General features: G+C 48.0%; 1 protein-coding gene across 10 annotated transcripts; it reads right to left on the bottom strand.

Annotated features, from left to right (window-relative positions):
* Positions 1-12862: 12862 nt before the first annotated feature.
* Positions 12863-20871, bottom strand: COPS7A (COP9 signalosome subunit 7A). 10 transcript variants are annotated; one of them, XM_063693777.1, is made up of 9 exons: positions 20558-20719; positions 19919-20123; positions 16935-17064; positions 16734-16809; positions 16424-16512; positions 15286-15488; positions 14224-14329; positions 13911-14062; positions 12863-13730 (listed from the first exon to the last, which is right to left on the bottom strand). In XM_063693777.1, exons 2-9 carry the CDS (start codon positions 19927-19929, stop codon positions 13691-13693), a joined length of 807 nt encoding a protein of 268 aa, XP_063549847.1. In that variant the 5' UTR covers positions 19930-20123; positions 20558-20719; the 3' UTR covers positions 12863-13690. The 10 variants fall into 10 exon arrangements, with proteins under 10 accessions (XP_063549847.1, XP_063549848.1, XP_063549849.1 ...); XM_063693778.1 differs by having other exon boundaries at positions 20487-20712; XM_063693779.1 differs by having other exon boundaries at positions 20585-20710.
* Between the last annotated feature and the right edge of the window lie 3091 nt (positions 20872-23962).

Here is a 23962-nt window from a genome sequence, read left to right as displayed (position 1 = left end):
AGGGAGAGGGGCCTGGGACGCTGAAGCCTGACAGAGCTGCTACAGAGGGGGCCCTGAAGCCCCCCAGTGTAGAGTGTGCTGATGACTCTTAGCCCTCTTAGCCTCCGTGTCTGCTTTTTTTTTTTTTTAAACGGAGTCTTGCTCTGTCGCCCAGGCTGGAGTGCAATGACGCTCTCGACTCACTGCAACTTCTGCCTCCCAGGTTCAAGCGATTCTCCTGCCTCAGCCTCCAGGTAGCTGGGAATACGGGCGCCCGCCATCATGGTCGGCTAATTTTTGTATTTTTAGTAGAGACAGGGTTTCACCATGCTGGCCAGGCTGGTCTGGAACTCTTGACCTCAGATGATTCGCCCACCTCAGTCTCCCAAAGTGCTGGGACTACAGGCGTGAGCCACTGCACCCGGCCCGTGTCTGCTCTTAAACGGTAGCTCTTGGGGGACCAGCAGAAGCAGAGAGTGCTTCCCCACCTGGGCTCAGGCCCCTCTGGACTGTCCCTGAGACAAGGCGAACTGGGTTAGCCTTCAGCCTTTCTCTGCCCCTTGAGATTCTCTTCTTCCTCCCTAAAGCCCTTATCTTTTGGGTGGGAATAGGGTGCTGCTCCTGGTTTCTCCTGGCATCACCCCCTCATTTTCATCTGTCACCTGCCACCTGGAGAGCTTGCCATTTCTGGAACATCATCTTGAAGATGTCAGTGTTCTCTGGCCAGGAGGCCAACCAAGCACCTGAGGGGTCTGAGACATTTGGGCCCATGAAACTGGAGGATGGGAGAGCGGGGGGACTTGAAAGATCTGTCCAGGTGGGACTGAGTCGCTAAAAGAGCGTGGGCGTGGTGGCTCACGCCTGTAATCCCAGCAGTTTGGGAGGCCGAGGCGGGCGGATCACGAGGTCAGGAGATCGAGACCATCCTGGCTAACATGGTGAAACTCTGTCTCTACTAAAAATACACACACACACACAAATTAGCCGAGTGTTGTGGCAGGCGCCTGTAGTCCCAGTTACTCAGGAGACTGAGGCAAGAGAATGGTGTGAACCCGGGAGGCGGAGTTTGCAGTGAGCCAAGATCGCACCACTGCACTCCAGCCTGGGGGATACAGCGAGACTCTGTCTCAAAAAAAAAAAAAAAAAAAAACAGAGCAGAGATACCTTGGGAAAAGCCAAGATGACACTGAGGTGGTGTATTAGTCCATTTTCACACTGTTGATAAAGACATACCCGAGACTGAGTAAATTATAAAGAAAAAGAGGTTTAATGGACTCACAGTTACACATGGCTGGGGAGGCCTCACAATCATGGTGGAAGGCAAAAGGCACGTCTTACATGGTAGCAGGCAAGAGAGAGAATGAAAACAAAGCAAAAGGGGTTTCCCCTTATAGAGCCATCAGATCTTGTGAGATTTATTCACTACCACGAGAATAGTATGGGGGAAACCACCCCTATGATTCAATTACCTCCCACCGGGTTCCTCCCACAATACGTGGGAATTACGGGAGCTACAATTCAAGGTGAGATTTGGGTGGAGACACGGCCAAACCATATCAGATGGGAAATGCTTTGGTGAAAGTAAACAAAGCTGTGTTCCTAGAACACCACTGGTGACTTCAGATAAAGATGTTACGTATTTGAGGTGGGGGAATTCACAATTCACAAGGAATATGGCAGGGAAGGACAGAAGCCGATTCCCAATATAGATGAATCTTAATTTCAGCAAGCCCAAATATGTCATAAATGACAATTTCAGACTTAAAAAGAGACCTTAGAGATCATCTGCTCTGGAAATTCCCAAATGTGGCAGTAGGTCTGCTTTCAGACATACTAAAGCCAAATGTCAGGGTTGGAGATGATTCAGATGCCCCTTATCAGTCATTCCAGATATCATCAAAACCCCCCTTTCCATTTTCTTCTGAAGAAACGGAGAAGTGATTTGTTCAACATCATACAGCTATCTGATAGTAGCACAGAGAGAGCCAGGACTCAAAACCTAGATTGACAGAAATGATACTAATATGCTGTATGGAATGATTCACCATAGAAGTCCTTTAAATGGAAAATTTCCTGCAGGGCGTGGCAACTCGCACCTGGAATCCTAAACACTTTGGGAAGCTGAGGAGGGAGGATTGCTTGAGCCCAGGAGTTCGAGACTAGCCTGGGCAACATGGCGAAACCCCATCTCTACAAAAACAAAAACAAAGCCGGGCGCGGTGGCTCACACCTGTAATCCCAGCACTTTGGGAGGCTAAGGCAGGTGGATCACATGAGGTCAGCAGTTCAAGACCAGCCTGGCCAATATGGTGAAACCCTGTCTCTACTAAAAAGACAAAAAATTAGCTGGGTGTGTGTAGGGACCAGCCCCACAGGGTCGGTGGGTCTCTCCCTGTGTGCGGCGATGAGAGAGCGTAGAAATAAAGACACAAGACAAAGAGATAAAAGAAAAGGCAGCTGGGCCCGGGCGACCACTACCACCAATGCGCGGACACCGGTAGTGGCGCCAAATGCCTGGCTGCGCTGTTATTTATTGGATACAAGGCAGAAGGGGCAGGGTAAAGAATGTGAGTCATCTCCAATGATAGGTAAGGTCACGTGGGTCACGTGTCCACTGGACAGGGGGCCCTTCCCTGCCTGGCAGCTGAGGCAGAGAGAGAGAGAGAGGAGACAAAGAGAAAGACAGCTTACACCATTATTTCTGCATATCAGAGACTTTTAGTACTTTCACTAATTTACTACTGCTATCTAGAAGGCAGAGCCCCGTGTACAGGATGGAACATGAAGGCGGACTAGGAGCGTGACCACTGAAGCACAGCATCACAGGGAGAGGGTTAGGCCTCCGGATAACCGCGGGCGAGCCTGACTAATGTCAGGCCCTCCACAAGAGGTGGAGGAGCAGAGTCTTCTCTAAACTCCCCCAGGGAAAAGGAGACTCCCTTTCCCGGTCTGCTAAGTAGCGGGTGTTGTTCCTTGACAGTTTTCGCTACTGCTAGACCACCTCCCAGGTTCAAGCAATTCTCCTGCCTCAGCCTCCTGAGTAACTGCGATTACAGTCGCATGCCACCACGCCTGGCTAATTTTTTATATTTTCGGTAGAGATGGGGTTTCACCATGTTGGCCAGGCTGGTCTCAAACTCCTGACTTCAAGTGATCTGCCCACCTGGGCCTCCCAAAGTGCTGGGATTACAGGCGTGAGCCACAGTGGCCGGCCTGCTTTGTGCATTTTAAAGCGCTTTAGTTAAATGCATAGACATTTAGAATTACTGTATCTACTTGGAAAACCAAATATCTTATTATGTAATGTCTTTTTTGTTTTGTTTTTTTTTTTTGAGACGGAGTCTCGCTCTGTCACCCAGGCTGGAGTGCAGTGGCATGATCTCGGCTCACTGCAACCTCTGCCTCCCAGGTTCAAGTGATCCTCCTGCCTCAGCCTCCTAAGTAGCTGGGATTACACGCCTGGCTAATTTTTTTGTATTTTTAGTATTGATGGGGGTTACACCATGTTGGCCAGGCTGGTCTCGAACTCCTGACTTCGTGATCTGCCCACCTCGGCCTCCTAAAGTGCTGGGATTACAAGCTTAAGCCACCAAGCCCAGCCAATGTCCCTCTTTATCTCTGGTAATTTTCTTTGCTCTGAAGTTTAGTTAACTGTTACTACAGCCATTTTCAACTTTCTTTTGGTTAGTGTTCATGGTATGTGTTTCTCCATCTTTTTACTTTTAACCGACCTATGTCATAGTTAAAAGTATTTGTTTTATTTTTTAAGACACTGTATTTCTGGGTCTTTTAAAAAAATTATTTTGGCCGGGCGCGGTGGTTACGCCTGTAATCCCAGCATTTTGTGAGGCCGGGGTAGGCAGATCACGAGGTCAGGAGATCGAGACCATCCTGGCTAACACGGTGAAACCCCGTCTCCACTAAAAATACAAAAAAAATTAGGAAGGCGTGGTGATGGGCGCCTGTAGTCGCAGCTACTCGGGAGGCTGAGGCAGGAGAATGGCGTGAAACCGGGAGGCGGAGGTTGCAGTGAGCCGAGATCGCGCCACTGCACTCCAGCCTGGCAACAGAGTGAGACTCTGTCTCAAAAAAAAAAAGAAAAAAATTATTTTGATATTTTTTTTAAATAGAGATGGGGTCTCTATTCACTGTGTTGCACAGGCTAGTGTCAAAATCATGGGCTCAAGTGATCCTCACGCCTCAGCCTCCCAAAGTGCTGGAGTTAAGAAGTGAGTCTTTTTTTTTCTTTCTTTCTCTCTTTTTTTTTTTTTTTTTTTTTGAGACAGGGTCTCACTCTGTTACCCAGGCTGCAGTGCAGTGGCACAGTTACAGCTCACTGTAGCCTTAACTTCTCAAGCTCAAGCAATCCTCCCATCTCAGCCTCCCAAGTAGCTGGAACTACAGTTGTATACCACCAGCCTATCCGTCTTTTAATTGTAGTTAGGCCATTTAAATTTAATATAATTGACCAGGTGTGGTGACTCACGCCTGTAATCCCAGCACTTTGGGAGGCCGAGGCGGGAGGATTGCCTGAGGTCAGGAGTTCGAGACTGTCCTGGCCAACATGGTGAAACCCTGTCTCTACTAAAAATACAAAAATCAGCTGGGCTTGGTGCATATGCCTGTAATCCCAGCTACTCGGGAGGCTGAGGCAGGAGAATAGATTGAACCTGGGAGGCGGAGTTTGCAGCAAGCTGAGATCACGCCACTGCACTCCAGCCTGGGCGACAAGAGTGAGACTCCATCTCAAAAAAATAAATAAATAAAAATAAAAAATTAATATAATTAGTATGTTTGCATTTATCTTTTTTTCTTTGTTTTGTTTGTTTGTTTGTTTGTTTTTTGAGATGGAGTCTCGCTCTGTTGCCCAGGCTTGAGTGCAGTGGCGCGGTCTCGGCTCACTGCAAGCTCCGCCTCCCGGGTTCATGCCATTCTCCTGCCTCATCCTCCCAAGTGACTGGGACTACAGGTGCCCGCCACCACGCCCAGCTAATTTTTTTGTATTTTTAGTAGAGATGGGGTTTCACCATGTTAGCCAGGACGGTCTCGATCTCCTCGTGATCCACCTGTCTCGGCTTCCCAAAGTGCTGGGATTACAGGTGTGAGCCACCGTGCCCGGCAATATTTCTATTATTTATTATTTATTTTCTGTTTGTTCTGTTTGTAATTTCTCTGTCTCCATTTTCCAGCCTTGTATTGGTTTACTTGAATGTTATTTAGTATTCCATTTTAATTTATGTATAGATTTTTTTTCACCCAGTAAATCTCTGTATCATTTTCTTTTCTTTTTCTTCATTTTTTGAGTCGGAGTCTCGCTCTGTCGCCCAGGCTGGAGTGCAGTGGTGCGATCTCGGCTCTCTGCAAGCTTCACCTCCTGAGTTCATGCCATTCTCCTGCCTCAGCCTCCCGAGTAGCTGGAACTACAGGAGCCCGCCACAACGCCCGGCTATTTTTTTGTATTTTTAGTAGAGACGCGTTTTCACCGTGTTAGCCAGGATGGTCTTGATCTCCTGACCTCGTGATCCGCCCGCCTCGGCCTCCCAAAGTGCTGGGATTACAGGTGTGAACCACCGCGCCCGGCTTTTTGTTTTGTTTTGTTTTTTGTTTTTGAAACGGAGTCTTGCTCTGTCGCCCGGGCTGGAGTGCAGAGGCGCGATCTCGGCTCTCTGCAACCTTAGGCTCACTGCAACCTCCGCCTCCCGGGCTCAAGTGATTCTCCTGCCTCAGCCTGCCGATTAGCTGGGACTACAGGCGCCCACCACCATGCCCAGCTAATTTTTTTTTTTTTTTTTTGTATTTTTAGTAGAGACGGGGTTTCACCATGTTAGCCAGGATGGTCTCGATCTCCTGACCTCGTGATCCGCCCGCCTCCGCCTCCCAAAGTGCTGGGATTACAGCCGTGAGCCACCGCGCCAGGCCTAATTTTTGTATTTTTAGTAGAGACAGGGTTCCACCCTGTTGGCCAGGATGATCTCGATCTCTTGACCTCGTGATCTGCCCACCTCGGCTTCCCAAAGCGTTTGGATTACAGGCGTGAGCCACCGCGCCTGGCTTTCTTTTCTTTACTGGTCGCTCTAGGACAGGCATTGGCGACATCTCGGCTCACTGCAACCTCTGCCACCTGGGTTCAGGCAATTCTCCTGCCTCAGCCTCCTGAAAAGCTGGGATTACAGGCGCCTGCCACCACGCCTGGCTAATTTTTGTAGTTTTGGTGGAGGCGGACTTTCACCATTTTGGCCAATCTGTTCTTGAACTCCTGACCTCGTGATCCACCCGCCTTGGCCTCCCAAAGTGCTGGGATTATAGGCAAGAGCCACTGCACTGGGCCGGCAAACTTTTTCTGTAAAGGGCCAGATACAATAAATATGATGAGCTTTGTCAGCCATACAATGTGTGTTGCAACACCCAAATCTGATGCTGTAGTGCAAAAGCAACCATACATGATATGTAATGAATGAGGTGTAACTACAGTCCAACAAAATTGTATTTACAAAAACAGGCAGTGGGCTGGATTTGGCCTGTGGAATATGGTTTACTAACCCTTACTATAGGGATTACAAAATACATACTTTTCACAATCAGAGTTTTTTTCTACCACTTCAAGTTAAATGTAGAAATTTTACCACAACATAGCTCCCTTTACTGTCTCATTTCATAGTTCTCATATGTGTTACTATAAATGACAAACACCACATACTACAAATACTGAAACTCCACATACTAAATGCTAAAAATGCTTAGTTCTAGGTGAATTTATCTATTGATTTTTAATTTTTGAGACAGGGTTTCACTCCTGTCACCCAGACTAGAATGCAATGGCACAATCTTGGCTCACTGCAACCTCTACCTCCCAGGCTCAAGCAATTCTCCTGCCTTAGCCTCCCAAGTAGCTGGGACTACAGGCACAGGCCACCATGCCCCACTAATTTTTTTTGTATTTTTTATAGCGGCGAAGTTTCACCATGTTGCCTAGGCTAGTCTAGAACTCCTAGGCTGAAGAGATCTGCCCATCTCAGCCTCCCAAAGTGCTGAGATTATAGGTGTGAGTCACCACACCCAGCCTTCTAGGTGAATTTATTTATTTATTTCTTGAGACGGAGTTTCACTCTTCTTGCCCAGGCTGGAGTGCAATGGCGCGATCTCGGCTCACTGCAACCTCTACCTCCCAGGTTCAAACAATTCTCCTGCCTCAGCCTCCCAAGTAGCTGGGATTACAGGCATGCACCACCACGCCCGGCTAATTTTTGTGTTTTTAGTAGAGACAGGGTTTCACCATGTTGGCCAGGCTGGTCTCCAACTCCTGACCTCAAGTGTTCCGCCTGCCTTAGCCTCCCAAAGTGCTGGGATTACAGGCGTGAGCCACTGTGCATGGCTCTAGGTGAATTTATAATTGTTTTAAAATTATATTTAGAGAATTCCCTCTTGAGGAGACAAACATCAAATTTATAATTTTCTTTCAGCTGTCATAAACATTTTAAAGAACTTAAGAGGAGAAAAATAATCTATTATATTTACCATTGCTGCTGCTCTTCATCCTTAATGTTCCGTGTTTCCTTTGGTGTCATTTCTCTTCTGCCTAAAGAACTTCCTTTACGATTTATTTTACAGCGGGTTTTCTGGTGACAAATTCTTATTTTCCTTCACCTGAGAGTATCTTTATTTCACATTCACTCCTGAGCAATATTTTCACTGGATATAGGATTTTGAGTTAATTCCGTTCAGCCCCTTAAAAGTATCATTCTAGTTCCACCTGACTTTCATAGTTTCTGACGAGAAATGTGCAGTCATTTGAGTCATTTTTATCCTGTGTGAAAAGCACTGTTTTTCTGAATGCTTGTGGGACTTTTTTCTTTGTCTTTAACCTTCGGCAATTTTATTCTGATGTGTCCGGATATGGATTTTTTTTTTTTTTTTTTTTTGAGACAGAGTCTAGCTCTATCACTCAGGCTGGAGTGCAGTTGGCTTGATCTCGGTTCACTGCAACTTCCACCTCCCAGGTTCAAGTGATTCTCCTGCCTCAGCCTTCCAAGTAGCTCGGACTACAGGCATGTGCCACCACGCTGGCTATGGACATGGATTTGAGTATATCTTGTTTGCTATCCACCAAACTTTTTGAATCTGTGTTTGTCTTTTGCCAGGTTTAGGAAGTTTTTTTTTTTTTTTTTTTTTTTTTTTTTTTTTTTTTGAGACAGAGTCTCGCTGTTGTCACCCAGGCTGGGGGAGTGCAATGGCACAATCTCAGCTCACTGTAACCTCCACCTCCCAGGTTCAAGCGATTCTCCTGCCTCAGCCTCCCGAGTAGCTGAGATTACAGGTGCCTGCCACCACGCCTGGCTAATTTTTGTATTTTTAGTAAAGGTGGGGTTTCACCATGTTGGCCAGGCTAGTCTCAAACTCCTGACCTCAGGTGAATGGTCCAGCTCAGCCTCCCAAAGTGCTGGAATTACAGGCGTGAGCCACCACATCCGGCCTAGTTATTGCTATTTTCTGTTTGGTTCTTTATATCTTCCATTTCTTTGCTAAGACTTTCTTTACATTTGTTTCAAAAGCATTCTCCCTTTCTTCTTCCTGCATGGTTAGACTGCTTGCAGCATTTGCTTTAAATTCCAACACTTCTGCCTCCTTGGGGTTGGCTGTCTTTTCCCTGGAGAGTTATTTGTATGCTGAGTCACCTTAAATCATACTCTGGATATTTTGAATATTATGTTTTGAGGCTCTGGGTCTTGTTAAAATCTTAAGGAGCATGTTGAACATGTTGAATGGTAATTTGTTTTAGCAGGTAATCAGGTTCAGGCAGCAAGTTTTGACCTGCCTTTTTGGCACTGTGGTTTCAACGTCAGTTTTATTTTAAAAGTGTTTGCAGTGCTATTTGGATCATGCCGGCTCGGGTGCCACCCAGTGGCCAGTCAGACCTGGACAGTGATCCATTCTGTAATTCAGTTCACAAAGCCTTAGGTAGGCTGTTCAGGGACAGATCTATGCTTGCACAGGTCAGAGCTTAGCCCAGGAGTTCATAAACTTTTACGGGATTGTTCTCTTGATTTTCCTCCTGTGTCTCTCTGACATTTTTTGGGCCCCTGGGGCTTCCCTCCCCATTCCCATATGATCGTGCCACTGTACTCCAGCCTGGGTGACAGAGCAAGACATGGTCTCAAAAGCAAAATAAAACAAAAAACAAGATATATTTGCCAATTGATTGATAAATGAACAGTAAGTATAGGATTGTCTATCTTGCCCCATTCCCCAAATTATGCATTTCCTATTGAGGGACAGGCAGTGGGTCACAGAATGAAGCCTTTCTGCCTGCAGGCCTTTATCCCGCCATTCTTCCCATCCAAGATGCTCGCCCTCTCTTTCATCAGGCTAATTCCTACTTGGGCTTCTAGTTTCAGTTTAAAGGTCATGTCCTTGGAGGCTTTTCTGACCCCAAGCAAGATGTAGATCCCAGTTAAATGCTTTCGTGTCACCCAATACTTCTTAAAGTACTTATCACACTTGTAATATATAACTATGTACTTAAGAACCTCAAAGGACAAGTTTCTCTTGCTCTCTTGCCCTGTACTCAAAGTTTCACTTTGCCCTTCTCTCTCAGACGGTGACCTTGGGCCCCCTTACATGTCTTCCAAGGCCCTGCAGTAGCCTTTTCAGAGCCCTTGCAGAGCTGAGTCAATGAGGGTGATGAGGGCACATTTCCAGTTCACACCCCGGAGGTTCTAATTCAATAGAAAAGGGTGGAAGTGGGGTCCAGGAATGCACATTTTCAGAAGCTCCCCTGATGATTTTGATGCTGGTGGCCCAGAAAAACTGCCTGTGGTAGGCAGCTTCTAACATGGTTTCCAATGATTCCTGCTTTCTGACAGTCACACCCTGTGTAATCTTCACCCCTTGAGTATAGACTGGACCTGGTAACTGGTAAAAGTGATGTAATGTCACTTCCATGATTAAGTAACAAAAGACTGTGACTTCATCTTGCTGGTGTTGTCTTTCTGGCTCTTGCTGTGATGGAGAAGGCTACCTGGGTAGCCTCTGGCCAACAGTCAATCAGGAAATGAGGTCCTCGGTCCAACCATCTGTGAAGTAGTGAATCCTGCTGACAACCACTGAGCGAGCTGGGAAGCAAATCCTCCCCATTTGAACCCTGAGAGGACTATGGCCCTAGCTAACACCTTGACTCCAGTCTTGTGAGAAACCTAAGCAGAAAACTAAGCTCAGCCGTGCCGATTCCTTACCCACAGAAACAGATCATATTTATATGTTGTTTTAAGGCATGGTTTTAGGGTAATTTATTATGTAGTAATAGATAACTAACTGTTGTGACCAGGCCTAAAATCATCCAAGATCACTATCCAGTAAGGATCAGCATGTGTGTGAGGGTGCAAGTGGATGACACGATTCTTGGTTAGGAAGATTCTCCTGGTGCCCTGGGCCTGGTTACACATGGAATCCCTAAATCCTGAACCCAATTTCCCAGTCAAAAACTGATCCTCACCAGCGCCCAAATAATCTACTGTCCTTTCCCCATGCCTTCACAGCTAAGACCCTTCTTTCTGTGAATCAAAGGCAAATGGCATTTGTCTTTGTCCCATAACCTTGGGATGCGAATGGTTTCCCCTCCCTCTTTGGGTGAAGTCAGGCAGTCCCAGCCTAGGCCACATTGGACTTGAGAGCCATTCTTAAAGGCTAGAATAAGGGAGGCCTGGGAAGTTATGGCACCATTAGCCGGGACCAGCTTACACGTAAAGGTGATACTAAGTTTCAAAGGAAAATTGGAGCATGGGCAGGGGTGGCAGGACAGGCTCAAAGCACCAGGAGTTAGCAACTTTTACACACTGGCAGGTGTGGGAAGAAGGGGTTTATTTCAGAGGCAGAGACTGAGAATCAAGTCTTGCTTGTCTAGGGAAAAGCTGAGAAGCTAAGAGTTTCAACTCCTGAAATGGGGCTCCCTAGACTGGTTTCATTAAGTGACTGCCCCGCTCAAGACAACAAGCTTACCTAGCCAATTTGTAATCAAAAACCTAGGATCTGGCCGGACGTGGTGGCTCACGCCTGTAATCCCAGCACTTTGGGAGGCTCAGGCAAGCAGATCACCTGAGATCGGGAGTTCGAGACCAGCCTGACCAACATGGAGAAACCCTGTCTCTACTAAAAATACAAAAATTAGCTGGGCATGGTGGCACATGCCTGTAATCCCAGCTACTCAGGAGGCTGAGGCAGGAGAATCACTTCAACCCAGGAGACGGAGGTTACAGTGAACCGAGATTGTGCCATTGCACTCCAGCCTGGGCAACAAGTGCGAAACTTCGTCTCAAAAATAAAAAACAAACAAAAAAAAACAATGCAGGATCCCACTCCCACCCTTTTTTTTTTTTTTGAGATGGAGTTTCGCTGTGTCACCAGGCTGGAGTGCAGTGTTGCCATCTTGGCTCACTGCAACCTCTGCCTCCTGGGTTCGAGCAATTCTCCTGCCTCAGCCTCCTGAGCAGCTGGGATTACAGGCAAGCACCACCACGCCCGGCTAATTTTTGTATTTTTAGTAGAGATGGGGTTTCACCATGTTGGCCAGGAAGGTCTTGATCTCTTGACCTCGTGATCTGCCCTCCTCGGCCTCCCAAAGTACTGGGATTACAGGCATGAGCCACCATGCCCAGCCCCTACTCCCACTTTCTAATTCCATGACTGATAGCTTTAGGACCAATGAAGAGTGGTCTGTCCTAAATCTCCACCTAAAGAACATCACAAGCTCTGGGGAGCAGCTGTCAACCCCAGGACCCTCAGAAGGCAACCACTTCACATGCAAATGAAGGCTCAACTGTCCACTAGAGCTCTCCAAATCTAGGGAGTCCATGGCAGCACTCTAGGCCATGGATTCTGATCCTTCTAGCACACTCCCTGGAGAGCTCTAGTGGACAGAGGGCAGGAGTCCAATGGCTTCTTCTTGCCACAGATCTGACAGTTCTGTGTGGTTCTGATGTGAAAATTCAAGTTCATTACCAACTCTTTCCCTTATAATTCTATGAGGTGGGAGGACATAGTCTGAACTCAAGCTCCTTGAGAGCAGAAACAGCGGCCATCATTTGTATGTCCAGTGCCTTTCAGTAAGTATCCACTACTTTTTTTTTTTGAGACAGAGCTCATTCTGTCGCCCAGTTTGGAGTGCAGTGGCACGATCTCGGCTCCCTGCAACCTCCGCCTCCCGGGTTCACACCATTCTCCTGCCTCAGTCTCCCGAGTAGCTGGGACTACAGGTGCTCGCCACCATGCCCGGCTATTTTTTTGTATTTTTAGTAGAGATGGGGTTTCACTGTGTTAGCCAGGATGGTCTCAATCTCCTGACCTCATGATCCACCCGCCTTGACCTCCCAAAGTCCTGGGATTAGAGGCGTGAGCCACCGTGCCCGGCCTTTTTTTTTTTTTTTTTGAGATGGAGTCTCACTCTGTCACTCAGGCTGGAGTGCATGATCTCGGCTCACTGCAACCTCCACCTCCCAGGTTCGAGCAATTCTCCTGCCTCAGCCTCCTTAGGGGATTATGGGCATGCGCCACCACACCCAGCTAATTTTTTTGCATTTTTAGTAGAGATGGGTTTCACCATGTTGGCCAGGTTGGTCTCACACTCCTGACCTCAAGTGACACGCCCGCCCTGGCCTCCCAACATGCTGGGATTACGGTCGTGAGCCACTGCACCCAGCCATATCCATTACTTCTGAATGGATGCTGAGCAACCTGTCCAAAGCCATACAGCTTGGGATCTAGGCCTCAGCCAGGGACTCAGCAAATAGTATCTGGGTCTCTTCATTTTCCAGCACTGTGCTTGAGTGAATTGGGAATGAGTCTTCTTCCCATCCACAAATATCAAACACAGAAGATACCCGGTTCAGGGTAGTTTGTAGATAAGATTTCATATAGATTTATTTCTGTGTCATGTTATATATAGATATATGCATATATACCTTTTTTTTTTTTTAATACAATCTATATACCCTTCCCTTCCCCACCAAACTCACAAAAGGAGATTAAACCCTTCCAGGATTGCCATCAAGCTTCCCGAGATGGCCAGGGCCAAGAAAGAATCATCTCTCAACATGTTAAGAAATGGCTGCCATTCTTAGGCTCTGGGGTTGAAGCAGCAGCATTCCCAGGACCCAAGGGCCAGACAGAGGAAAAGAAATGACTGTAGTGTGACAGGATTCTAGGATGAACATGTCCAGTGACCCGTGGAATGGCAGACTGGCTCCCAGAATTCTCAGGGTGTGAGTAAAGGTGGGGGCCCTATGGCTCTTCAGAGGCTGCTCAATAGGTCAGGGGTAGGGTATAGGAATTGGGGATCAGGCATGCAGGGATGGGGTGGTAGAAAAAACACCTGTGGGTTATGCTCCAGACAGAGCGACCCCCATCAGGGCTACCCACCTACTCAATGACATGTAATGAACAGGGACAGATGCTGAGCTCTTAAGGAAACAAGGGAGAGAGCATGGCAGCGGGGAGCAATGGAACACATGAAGTCACAAAAAACAGAAAGTACCAACAAAACATGACCTACATTTGCCTCCTCCCTAGAGAAGGTGTGATCTATGTTTGGGGTTAGGGGAGGTGAAGGGTCATGAACCTAGGATTATCAGCTGGCCAGGGGCACAGAAGGCTCTCTGAGGACTCCTAAGAGGCAGGCAGGCAGCTGGGACCCCACATCCCCAGGGAGGAAACGACAGTCCTTTCAATTCGACTTGGACCAAATCTTGGCGCTCCCTCGGAGCCTGGCAAGGAGAAGAGAGAGAAAGAGAGAGAGAGAGAGAATGCAGGGAATCCCCTAACCCCTGGAGGCTCCCCCCACTCCCTACTCCCATGCAAATAACTGAAGGAAATGAGGACAGTGAGGTCCCTGGGGTAAAAGCAGGGCACCCTGGAAGTGAGCAGTTCCTGCTACCCTGGCTCACCCCTTGCCCTTTGAGGCTTTCTTGCTGGGCTGGCGCTGGTTAGTGCCAGGAGCTGGTTCCCTCAGCTCAGTCAGGTGTTGCTCAGGGTCCTGAGATGTGGCTGCGGCTGCTGCTGCCGTCGTAACTTTAATGGTTTTTTTAAGGTTGGCAACCTACCAGGATGAAAGGAATGGGGATAGCAAGTAAGGTTCCAGAATCTTCCAGCCCCTGTTCATCTGGTTGTCTGCTACAGCCACTGTCCAAATCCTCTCTGCAAAGGACAAGTCGCCCAGGCTGGAGGAGTTTGGGTCTGCCTGCTCCCCTGACTGCTCACCTCACTCTCAATCTGCTGCTTCAGGCCCAGCTGCTGCTCCTTGTGTTGGTTGGCACGGCTCACCTGCTCCTCAATGCCTGACAGCACAACCTCACAGCCCACACACCTGCGGGAGTCAGGGGAGAGAAGTGTCAGCAGACAAGGGCTGCGATCACAGACTCACAGAAAACTGACTCAAAAAGAACCCTAGAGGCAGGGCGCAGTAGCTCACCCCCGTAATCCCCACATTTTGGGAGGCCAAGATGGGCGAATTGCTTAAGCTCAGGAGTTCAAGACCAGCCTGAGCAATATGGCAAAAATCCGTCTCTACAAAAAATACAAAAACTAGCTGGATGTGGTGACACGAGCCTGTAGTCCCGTGCTACTCAAGAGACTGAGGTGGAGGGTGGCTTGAGCCCTGGAGGTTGGAGGCTGCAGTGAGTCAAGATGGTGCCACTGCACTCCAAACTGAGCAACAAAGCCAGAACACAGCTTCTGGCATTTTGAGTCTGAGTTGGGAACCCTCACCAGGGCACCTAGAAACCACCTGTGATAACACTCCTAGCAGTGGGATGGACACTCGGTGTGGTCAGAGAGGGATAAGGAAGGGCCTGGAGTGATGAGCAAGATGGGAGTAGGAACTGAAAACAAAATAGGGTAGGAGATGCCAAAGAGAAAAAGAGGTGACTTAATGAATACAGAAACCCTGAAGTTAGATGGGGACACAAAGAAAATAAAAAAGAGGAAAAGGGCCATGGCCTGTGGATAATGGTAGTTACAGATCAATCGACGGAGTCTAGCCTAAGACAGGCGACCAACCTTGCTGGTTAGGATCCCCTCAAGTATACCACTCCCTTTTCCTCCCCCAACTACTATATCAAGGACACTGACTTCTGCCGCCTCCCAGGGCCTCCCCTACTCCTGCATTCCCCAGAAGCCTTTGGAGGGATGAACTCATTTCCCTTCATTCTCTTGGGTTCCACCTCTGCGGACCAGCCCAGCTCCTGCCCGCTCTCACCCTGAAGCGCCTTTCTCTTTCTCAGGGTGAGAAGGAAGGGGACAGTGCCAGGATACGGTTCTCACCATTCCTGCAGGGTTCGGGCAATGGCACTGAGGTCCTGGCGCTGGATGTCCCGCCCGATGCTGTAGTCAACCTCGAGCCGCTGGTTGCGCTGGTCCAGGGAGCCACGAAGCACGTCAGCATATACAGCCTCAATCACAAGGTCTTCCAGCTGCCGCACATTACGCAGGGCAAGAGCCTCCAGCAACACTGCATATGGGATACACTGGGGCCGCGGGGATCAGGCCAGGATTTGTGAGGCTCCGTAGCAGAGAAGGGCTTCCAAACATCTTCCCTCCTTTTCCCCCTGCCCTAGCCCACCTGCCCTCCACTCCCATTCCTAAATCACTTCCTCTAAGAGGCTGGTTCTAAAGCAAAATAAATAAAAGTATTCCCACTTCAAAAACAGCATCATTAGAAGGACAATCTTAAATAAAATACAAAATGCTCCCCTAACACCCTCACCCCTGACACACCACAGAGGGAGAAAATGACATCTGCCTGGGTGTCACTCCTTTAGCCACAGCTCAGGGTATCACCCAGTCCTTAGTCAAGATCAGCTTGATACAGGGGAGTAAGCGGAAGTGGGAGAGCTGTGGAGTTACTGTTTATCATTTATACTCTGCCTACCTGCAACGGGCACTCCTTTGGAGGTATCTCTCAATAGAGAGCCTGGTTTAAACTAAATCCCGAGGACAACTGAGAGTCAAGTAACTATTGCGAGGTTGCAGACTGGGCAGGCTGGGGAGGTGGGTGGTGATATTCGACAAAAAACAGCCTAACAGGAATACAGAGATACTTCTAGAATATATATTTTTCATCCTAACAAAAAGAAGCCTAGCACTTCATCAGGAGAGCCCTGTTTCCGGCAGTGGGGAAGAAGGTATTGTTGAACGACACCTGAACAACATCCTAGTTGCTATTTTGACCAAAACCACAGAAGATGTTTATTTAGAACTTAAGTTGATTAAAAAGTAAAAACAACACAGAAAACTAAGAATACTATCAGCCTAAACAGTTGCTAATGGAGTTTATATACAGACCTTGGAGGAGGGGAGGGCAGGAAGCAGCCACGGTCTAGACAAGGGCTGTCCTAGTGTGGACTCCCAAGGACATACAAAAGGATGCTCTAGACCGTAGGACTGAGGGACTGCCACTCACCTTTACTTTAGCAGCCAGGGTGACAACTGAGAGGTGTCGAAGCTTATTCTTCTGAGCCTCTGTTAGTGGAGGAAGATTCCGGGCTTCAGCTAGGGAAAAACGACAAAGTGTAAGGAATCCTGATTTCAGTTTTCTGGGAAGCCCTAGCCTCCTTCCCTCCCCTCCCACTTTCAATGCCAATTCAGGTCTTGACCCTGACCCTATGCATCCAGGGATCTAAGTGGGATATCCCAGGAATTTCTTCTGAGTCCCTCCAGAAATTGCCCTTCTCCCATCTCCATTACTCCAGAGCACCAACCCCTCTGGTTACCTAAGTAGTCAGCGTATGTCCCATAAGCAAACACTGTGAGCAGCCGGAAGGTGGAGGCAAAGTCACTCTCAGCCAGCTGCGAGAATGAGGAAAAAGGAGGTGACGGGAAGTCTTCCCTCTCCACCCTCCCAGCCTTACCCTGTTTGGAACTCCACTTTTTGGCCCCATCTTTCCCGGCCAATGTTAACTCTCCTGGCTCACCAAAAGGAGTTCTCTGCCTCTCTGATCACTCTTCACACAGGAAGGGCTCATTTCCACCTTCAGGCTTTTGTTTACACTATTCTCCCAAACCACAATGCCCTCTTGCTCCATACGCCATCCAATTCCTACCCTAAATTCAGAGTTGAAGACATTCAGTTTTCAGAGTCAAACAGACACACACACCAGACACTGCAAATTGTGTTGCCTGCCCTCAGAGTGTTTGATGTTTCTAAATTGGAATATGTCTAGACAGTCTCCAGTACTCCCCAATTCACCAGACTCCTGCCTCAGCCTCACTCATCTCTGACAGCTGCACAGCCTAGAAAGACATCTAAACTTATGGTCTCTGCTTCAGACACACCTGACCAGGACACTGTCTTGCATCACTCAGCCCAGTCCACCCAGATTTCCTCTCTTCCTATCACGGATCACTCATTCTGGCACTTTTTTTTTTTTTTTTTTTTTTTGAGACAGAGTCTCCCTCTGTCACCCAAGCTGGAGTGCAGTGGCGCGATCTTGGCTCACTGCAACCTCCGCCTCCCAGGTTCAGGCAATTCTCCTGCCTCAGCCTCCCAAGCAGGTGGGATTACAGGCATGCGCCACCACACCGGGCTAATTTTTGTATTTTTAGTAGAGACAGGGTTTCGCCACGTTGGCCAGGCTGGTCTCAAACTCCTGACCTCAGGTGATCCACCTGCCTTGGCCTCCCAAAGTGCTGGGGTTATAGGCGTGAGCCACTGTGCTCAGCTTCATTCTGGCACTTAATCAATCAATCCTTGCAGAAAGTTGCTACCTAAGAATATCTTTCAACAAGATTATAGACCCAGTCTCTGGTATCCCACAGAGCTATGCAGTAATTGCCTCGAAAGAAATACTTGCTAAATAAATAAATAATTCAGATTTCTATCCATTCATCTTATCTCTTCAACTGGAATGCAAGCTTCAGAAGGGTAAGCTCCATGCCTGGTGCTTTTCTTGTATTCCCAGACCATAAGAACGGTAGTAAAGAGCCACTTAATAAGTGCTTCTTTTTCTTTTTCTTTGAGACGGTGTCTCGCACTGTCACCCAGGCTGGAGTGCAGTGGCGCGACCTCGGCTCACGGCAACCTCCGCCTCCCTTTTTTTTTTTTTTTCTAATTATACTTTAAGTTCTGGGATACATGAGCTTTTGTTTGTTTCTGTTATTTATTTATTTTTTTTTTTTGAGACAGAGTCTCACTCTGTTGCCCAGGCTGGAATGCAGTGGTGCAATCTTGGCTCACTGCAACCTCCTGCCTCCCAGGTTCAAGCGATTCTCCTGCCTCAGCCTCCCGAGTAGCTGGGATTACAGGCGCCTGCCACCGTGCCCGGCTAATTTTTGTATTTTTAGCAGAGACGGGGTTTTGCCATCTTGGCCAGGCTGGTCTTGAACTCCTGACCTCATGATCCACCCACCTCGGCCTCCCAAAGTGCTGAGAACAGGCATGAGCCACCACGCCCGGCCCTGTTTTTCGTTTTTGTTTTGTTTTGTTTTGTTTTTTGAGATGGAGTCTCGCTCTGTCGCCCAGACTGGAGTGCAGTGGCTTGAACTCAACTCACTGCAACCTCAGCTTCAGCCTTCCAAGCAGCTGGGACTACAGGCGCCCGTCACCACACCCGGCTAATTTTTTGTATTTTTAGTAGAGACGGGGTTTCACCATGTTAGCCAGGATGGTCTCCATCTCCTGACCTCATGATCCGCCCACCTCGGCCTCCCAAAGTGCTGGGATTACAGGCATGAGCCACCGCGCCCAGCCCTGTTTGTATTTTTAACAGAGACAGGATTCTGCCATATTGGTTTCACCTCCTGACCTCAGGTGATCCACCTGCCTTGGCCTTCCAAAGTGCTGGGATTACAGGCATGAGCCACCGCACCCAGCCAAGTGCTTCTTTTTCATCACTTTGATTGATACTCTTTAGTTCCACTGCAGATGAAAGCAGGGAAAAGTCAGCCAGTTTTCTCCATATCACAGAGTGATCCAAAAGGTTAAACCACAGGCCCCAAATAACTTAGCTCAGTTTACCCACATACCACTGTCAGCATGTCAGGACTCAGGCTGCCTCCTCTGATTGTAAATTAACTCTGCCACTTTTGTGTGAACGGTTCTCTCTGCTGTGTTCCTAGCAGTTTGCCATGTGTCTCTGGGAAAAAGACACGTTCTCCCTTAGCTAACTTGAATAGATTAGCATATGCTGCACATAGGGAAGAAAAGGGCATGCTAATTTAACATGTTCACTCTCCACTTGTACCAGACTTCACACTTTCCCATAATCTCACTTTATTCCCACAACAGAGAGGGGCAGTATTGTCTCCATTTTTAAAAGAGAAAGTTGGCTAGGTGCGGTGGCTCAAGCCTGTAATCCCAGCACCTTGGGAGGTCAAGGCGGGCGGATCACGAGGTCAGGAGATCGAGATCATCCTGGCTAACACACTGAAATCCAGTCTCTACTAAAAATACAAAAAAGTTAGCCGGGCATGGTGGCGGGCGCCTGTAGTCCCAGCTACTGAGGAGGCTGAGGCAGGAGAATGGTGTGAACCCGGGAGGCAGAGCTTGCAGTCAGCTGAGATCACGCCACTGCACTCCAGCCTGGGTGACAGAGCAAGACTCCGTCTCAAAAAAAAAAAAAAGAAAGCTGAAGCCCTAAAACAAAAGTGACCTGATCAAGGTGACATGAGAATTAACAGCTACTACACTGGTGGAGACCGGCTGGAAATCAGGTTTCCTATTCTGAATAGCATGCTCTTTTGCTTAAAATGAAAAATAGCGGGCTTTACAGATCCCTTATCTCCAAAGAAGAGCTGGTTTGCTTGTTTGCTGGTTACTTCTGCAAGTTGGCATTTAATTATCACTGTTTTCTTGTTCAACTGAATGGTTATTGGATCACAAAATGAGCCCTGCCCACCCATTCTCAAATTCAAACCTTTGCCCACGCTTCTCTGAGGGCTATTCAAGCCAGCAACCCACCTCTCTAACATTGGGCATGTCCAGCAGTTCTCCAAACACGTAGACACCAGGGGCCTCCAGCACCTGATGGATGAGTGTGGCCAGCGCTGCCCCCTTGGCCGACTTGGCTAGGAGCAGAAATTGCTCCTGGTTCTGCCCTGTCACCTTCACTTCCGCACTCATCACTGCGCTGAGCGTGGGGGACTTGGGCTCAGGATGTCCAGAGCTGCAAGGAAAGAGGATGTGAAGCTAGAGGTCCCCGATGGCTGGTCGGATGGGAAGCACAAGGCTGAGGGACTGGATTGTAAAGGCACTAAGTCGGTTCTGCGGTGAGGAATCAGACATGGAGCGGTCTAAAATTCTGATCTAGGAATCCTAAAGTCAGCCACTTCGCAAGGCTGCCACACCCACCCCCTCCCCTGGGCCTAACCCCAAGCCCCATCACGTGCACCCCATTGAACCCCAAGACACAGGATGCAAAGGAGAAATGGGTGTCGCATGGTGTCCACCCTGACGACGCTCCCTCAGCTCTCCATTGCTGCCCCGCACGCGCCCACAACCACGTGACCTCATCCCCAATGAAGCTTACACGTGGCTCCGCCCCCTCCCTTAAAGACACCGCCCAGCGACCGTGGGCTCCCGCCGACTGCTTCGTCGTACCCTGGGTCAGGCTCTGCGGGCCGCTACCTGGAAGCTTCGACCTCCAGCGCACCGGGCGGGGCCGCCGCTCCGTCACCTCCGGCAGCTGTTCCAAGCCTTTCCTGCCACCTCCCTGAAGAGTCGCTCTGGCCACTAAACTCTATGGCGGGCTTCCGGCCGTACTTCCGCTCTAAGGACGCAAACTTCGACAGGACATGCCCCACCCCCGCGTTCCGACCGCTGAAGCTCCAGTGAGGGACGCAGGCATTCTACTCTCCGATTGGTCGCTGGGGGAAGAATGACGGGCGCCTTTTTAAATGCTTTATTTCAATAAAACTTTATTAGTGGAAGAGCGCCAGCCATTAAATACAGACGTCTCTGGTGGGTCCCTGGTACCGGCCCATTCTGTGTCTGTTCTAAGCCGCTGGAGAGCTGGAGATCAGGACTGCACTGGGTACCTGAGGCAAGAGAAAAGCTGTAACGGAAGGAGTGAAGAAGAGGGAAAAAAACGGGATGAGGGAATAAGGGGCAGAGAGGAAGCAAACAAAAATCAATAATAGAAGTTTAGCAGCAGAGATCACCTAGGTGGTTCAACCACTCACTTTTTTGAAGAGCAGGAGAAAAGAAGTGAGAAAAATAAAAGAGAGAATAAAGCTAACATGTATTGAGTGCTTACTATTGGTCAGACATCTTTTAAAATTTTATTCCGTTGAATCCTCACAAATATTCCCCTTGTGACTTCAGGACACCCTCTACCATGATTACTACATATGTATTAATGCTTGTAGAATGATGCTTTCAGTACATGGACTCTTAATTTCTTGGGGAGGAAAAAACCCTATGTGGTTCTCATTTTACAGAAAAGGAAATTGAGGCTCATAAAAATCCAAGGATTTATCTGGAGCTTTTCAAACTCAAAACCATCTTTCTACTTCAATATGATACTTTAATAAAAACAAAAACAACTAACATTTCTATAGTGTTTTATATTTCACAGCAGGCTTGCAGAAGGTCAAGTGAGGGTAAAGTTAATGACATCTTGGCCTTTGTGTTAAGCCATGAGCATTACTTAATTCATCTGATACAACGATCTAGTAATTGTTATCTCCACTTTCCGGATGGAAAAACTGAACTCAGGAAAATTAAGAAACTTGTAAGTAATGGAAAGACAAGAAAGTGAAAAAGAGAAAGATAAAGAGAAATAGGACTCGTAGTCTGTTAGGGCTAAAGGAACTGCAGATGCAGTTTATGGTCCGCATATTTTGGTTTGTGATAGAAAATAAGCAGAAACACAGAAAGGAAAGAGAAAGGAGGAAGAGGAGAAGAAGAAATGAATGGAAAAGGTGAAACAAAAGTGAGGAGAAGGAATCAAAGGCATAATAAAATATTCAAAGTTTGAAGGAAGCAAGGAATTAATGAGTCCAAACATTATTATTATTATTTTGCATCCACCCCTCCCCGCCCCAAGCTTATCTTTTTTTTTTTGAGCCAGGGTTTCGCTGTTGCCACCCAGGCTGGAGTGCAATGGCGTGGTCTCGACCCACTGAACCTCTGCCTCTTGGGCTCAAATGATTCTCCTGCCTCAGCCTCCTGAGTAGCTGGAATTACAGGCGCGAGCCACAACGCCCGGCTAATTTTTGTATTTTTAGTAGAGACGGGTCCAAGCTTATCTTTTTTTTTTTTAATTTGAGACGGAGTCTCGCTCTGTCGCCCAGGCTGGAGTGCAGTGGCGCGATCTCGGCTCACTGCAAGCTTCGCCTCCCGGGTTCACACCATTCTCTGGCCTCAGCCTCCCGAATAGCTGGGACTACAGGCGCCTGCCACCACGCCCGGCTAATTTTTGTATTTTTAGTAGAGACAGGGTTTCACCGTGTTAGCCAGGATGGTCTCGATCTCCTGACCTCGTGATCTGCCCGCCTCAGACTCCCAAACTGCTGGGATTACAGGCATAAACCACTGCGCCCGGCCAAGCTTATCATTTTTAGAGAGAAGGGAAAAACATGTAAGATGAAGGGATGAGAAAATAACCCATATTTGTTCTATTTTGTGCCAAGTGCTTTATTTGTTCATTTTTTATTTTTTATTTTTATTTTTTTAGAGGCATGGTTTCACTCTGTTGCCCAGGGTGGTGTGCAGTGATGCGATCACAGCTCACTGCAGCCTCGATTGTTCAAATTTTTATCTTATTTTTTTTTAGACAGTCTTGCTGTATGGCCCAGGCTGGAGTGCAGCGGCGCAATCTCGGCTCATTGCAACCTCCACCTCCTGGGTTCAAGCGGTTCTCCTGCCTCAGCCTCCCAAGTAGCTGGGATTACAGGGACGCGCCACCATGCCCGGCTAATTTTTGTATTTTTAGTAGAGCTGTGGTTTCACCATATTAGCCAGGATGGTCTTGATCTCCTGATCTCGTGATCCACCGGCCTCGGTCTCCCAAAGTGCTGGGATTACAGGCGCGAGCCGCCGCACCTGGCCGATTGTTCAAATTTTTATTCGATCTTTGCAACCCTATGAGGTGCATATTAGTGTCTCAATTCACCTGTGAGGACACTTAGGAATACAGAAGTTAAATAGTTTGTTGAAGGTTACCGGTCTGTGATGGAACTGAGATCTAAATGCAAGTTTGTCTGATTCCAACACTGTATTGAGAAAGATAAGCGAGCTGGGCGTGGTGGCTCAGGACTGTAATCCCAGCACTTTGGGAGGCTAAGGTAGGCGGATCGCTTGAGGCCAGGAGTTCGAGACCAGACTGGCCGACATGGTGAAACCTCATCTCTACTAAAAAAAAAAATAATAATTAGCAGAGCGTGGTGGCAGACCCCTGTAATCCCAGCTACTCAGGAGGCTAAGGCAGGAGAACTGCTTGAACCCTGAGGGAGGAGAAGGGGACAGAGGTTGCAGTGAGCCAAGATCCTGTCTCTGCACTTCCGCCTGGGCAACGGAGCAAGACTCCGTCTCAAAAAAAAAAAAAAAAAAAAGAAAGAAAGAAAGAAAGAAAGAAATGAGCCAGACACAGTGGCTCATGCTTGTAATCCCAGCACTTTGGGAGGTCGAGGCGGGTGGATCACTTGAGGTCTTGAGATCAGGAGTTCGAGACCAGCCTGGCCAACATGGTGAAATCTCGTCTCTACCAAAAATACAAAAATTAGCCGGGTGTGGTGGCGCATGCCTGTAATCCCAGCTCCTCGGAAGGCTGAAACAGGAGTATCTCTTGAATCCAGGAGGCAGAGGTTGCAGTGAGCCAAGATTGTGCCATTGCACTCCAGCCTGGGTGACAGAGCAAGATTCTGTCTCAAAAATAAATAAATAAATAAAATTTAAAAAAAGAAAGAGAAGCAGGAAAAAAGCAGAAAGGAAAGAGCGAGAGAGAAGAGAGCACAAAGAAAGAGATAACCTGAGATTTACTCCTGATTTGGTCTTAAACCAGCT

The sequence above is a fragment of the Gorilla gorilla genome, chromosome 10 (genome assembly GCF_029281585.2).
Source record: "Gorilla gorilla gorilla isolate KB3781 chromosome 10, NHGRI_mGorGor1-v2.1_pri, whole genome shotgun sequence".
Classification (NCBI taxonomy): Eukaryota; Metazoa; Chordata; class Mammalia; order Primates; family Hominidae; genus Gorilla; species Gorilla gorilla.
Note: the sequence above shows the minus strand (reverse complement) of the source record. Positions and strands in the feature narration are given on the sequence as shown.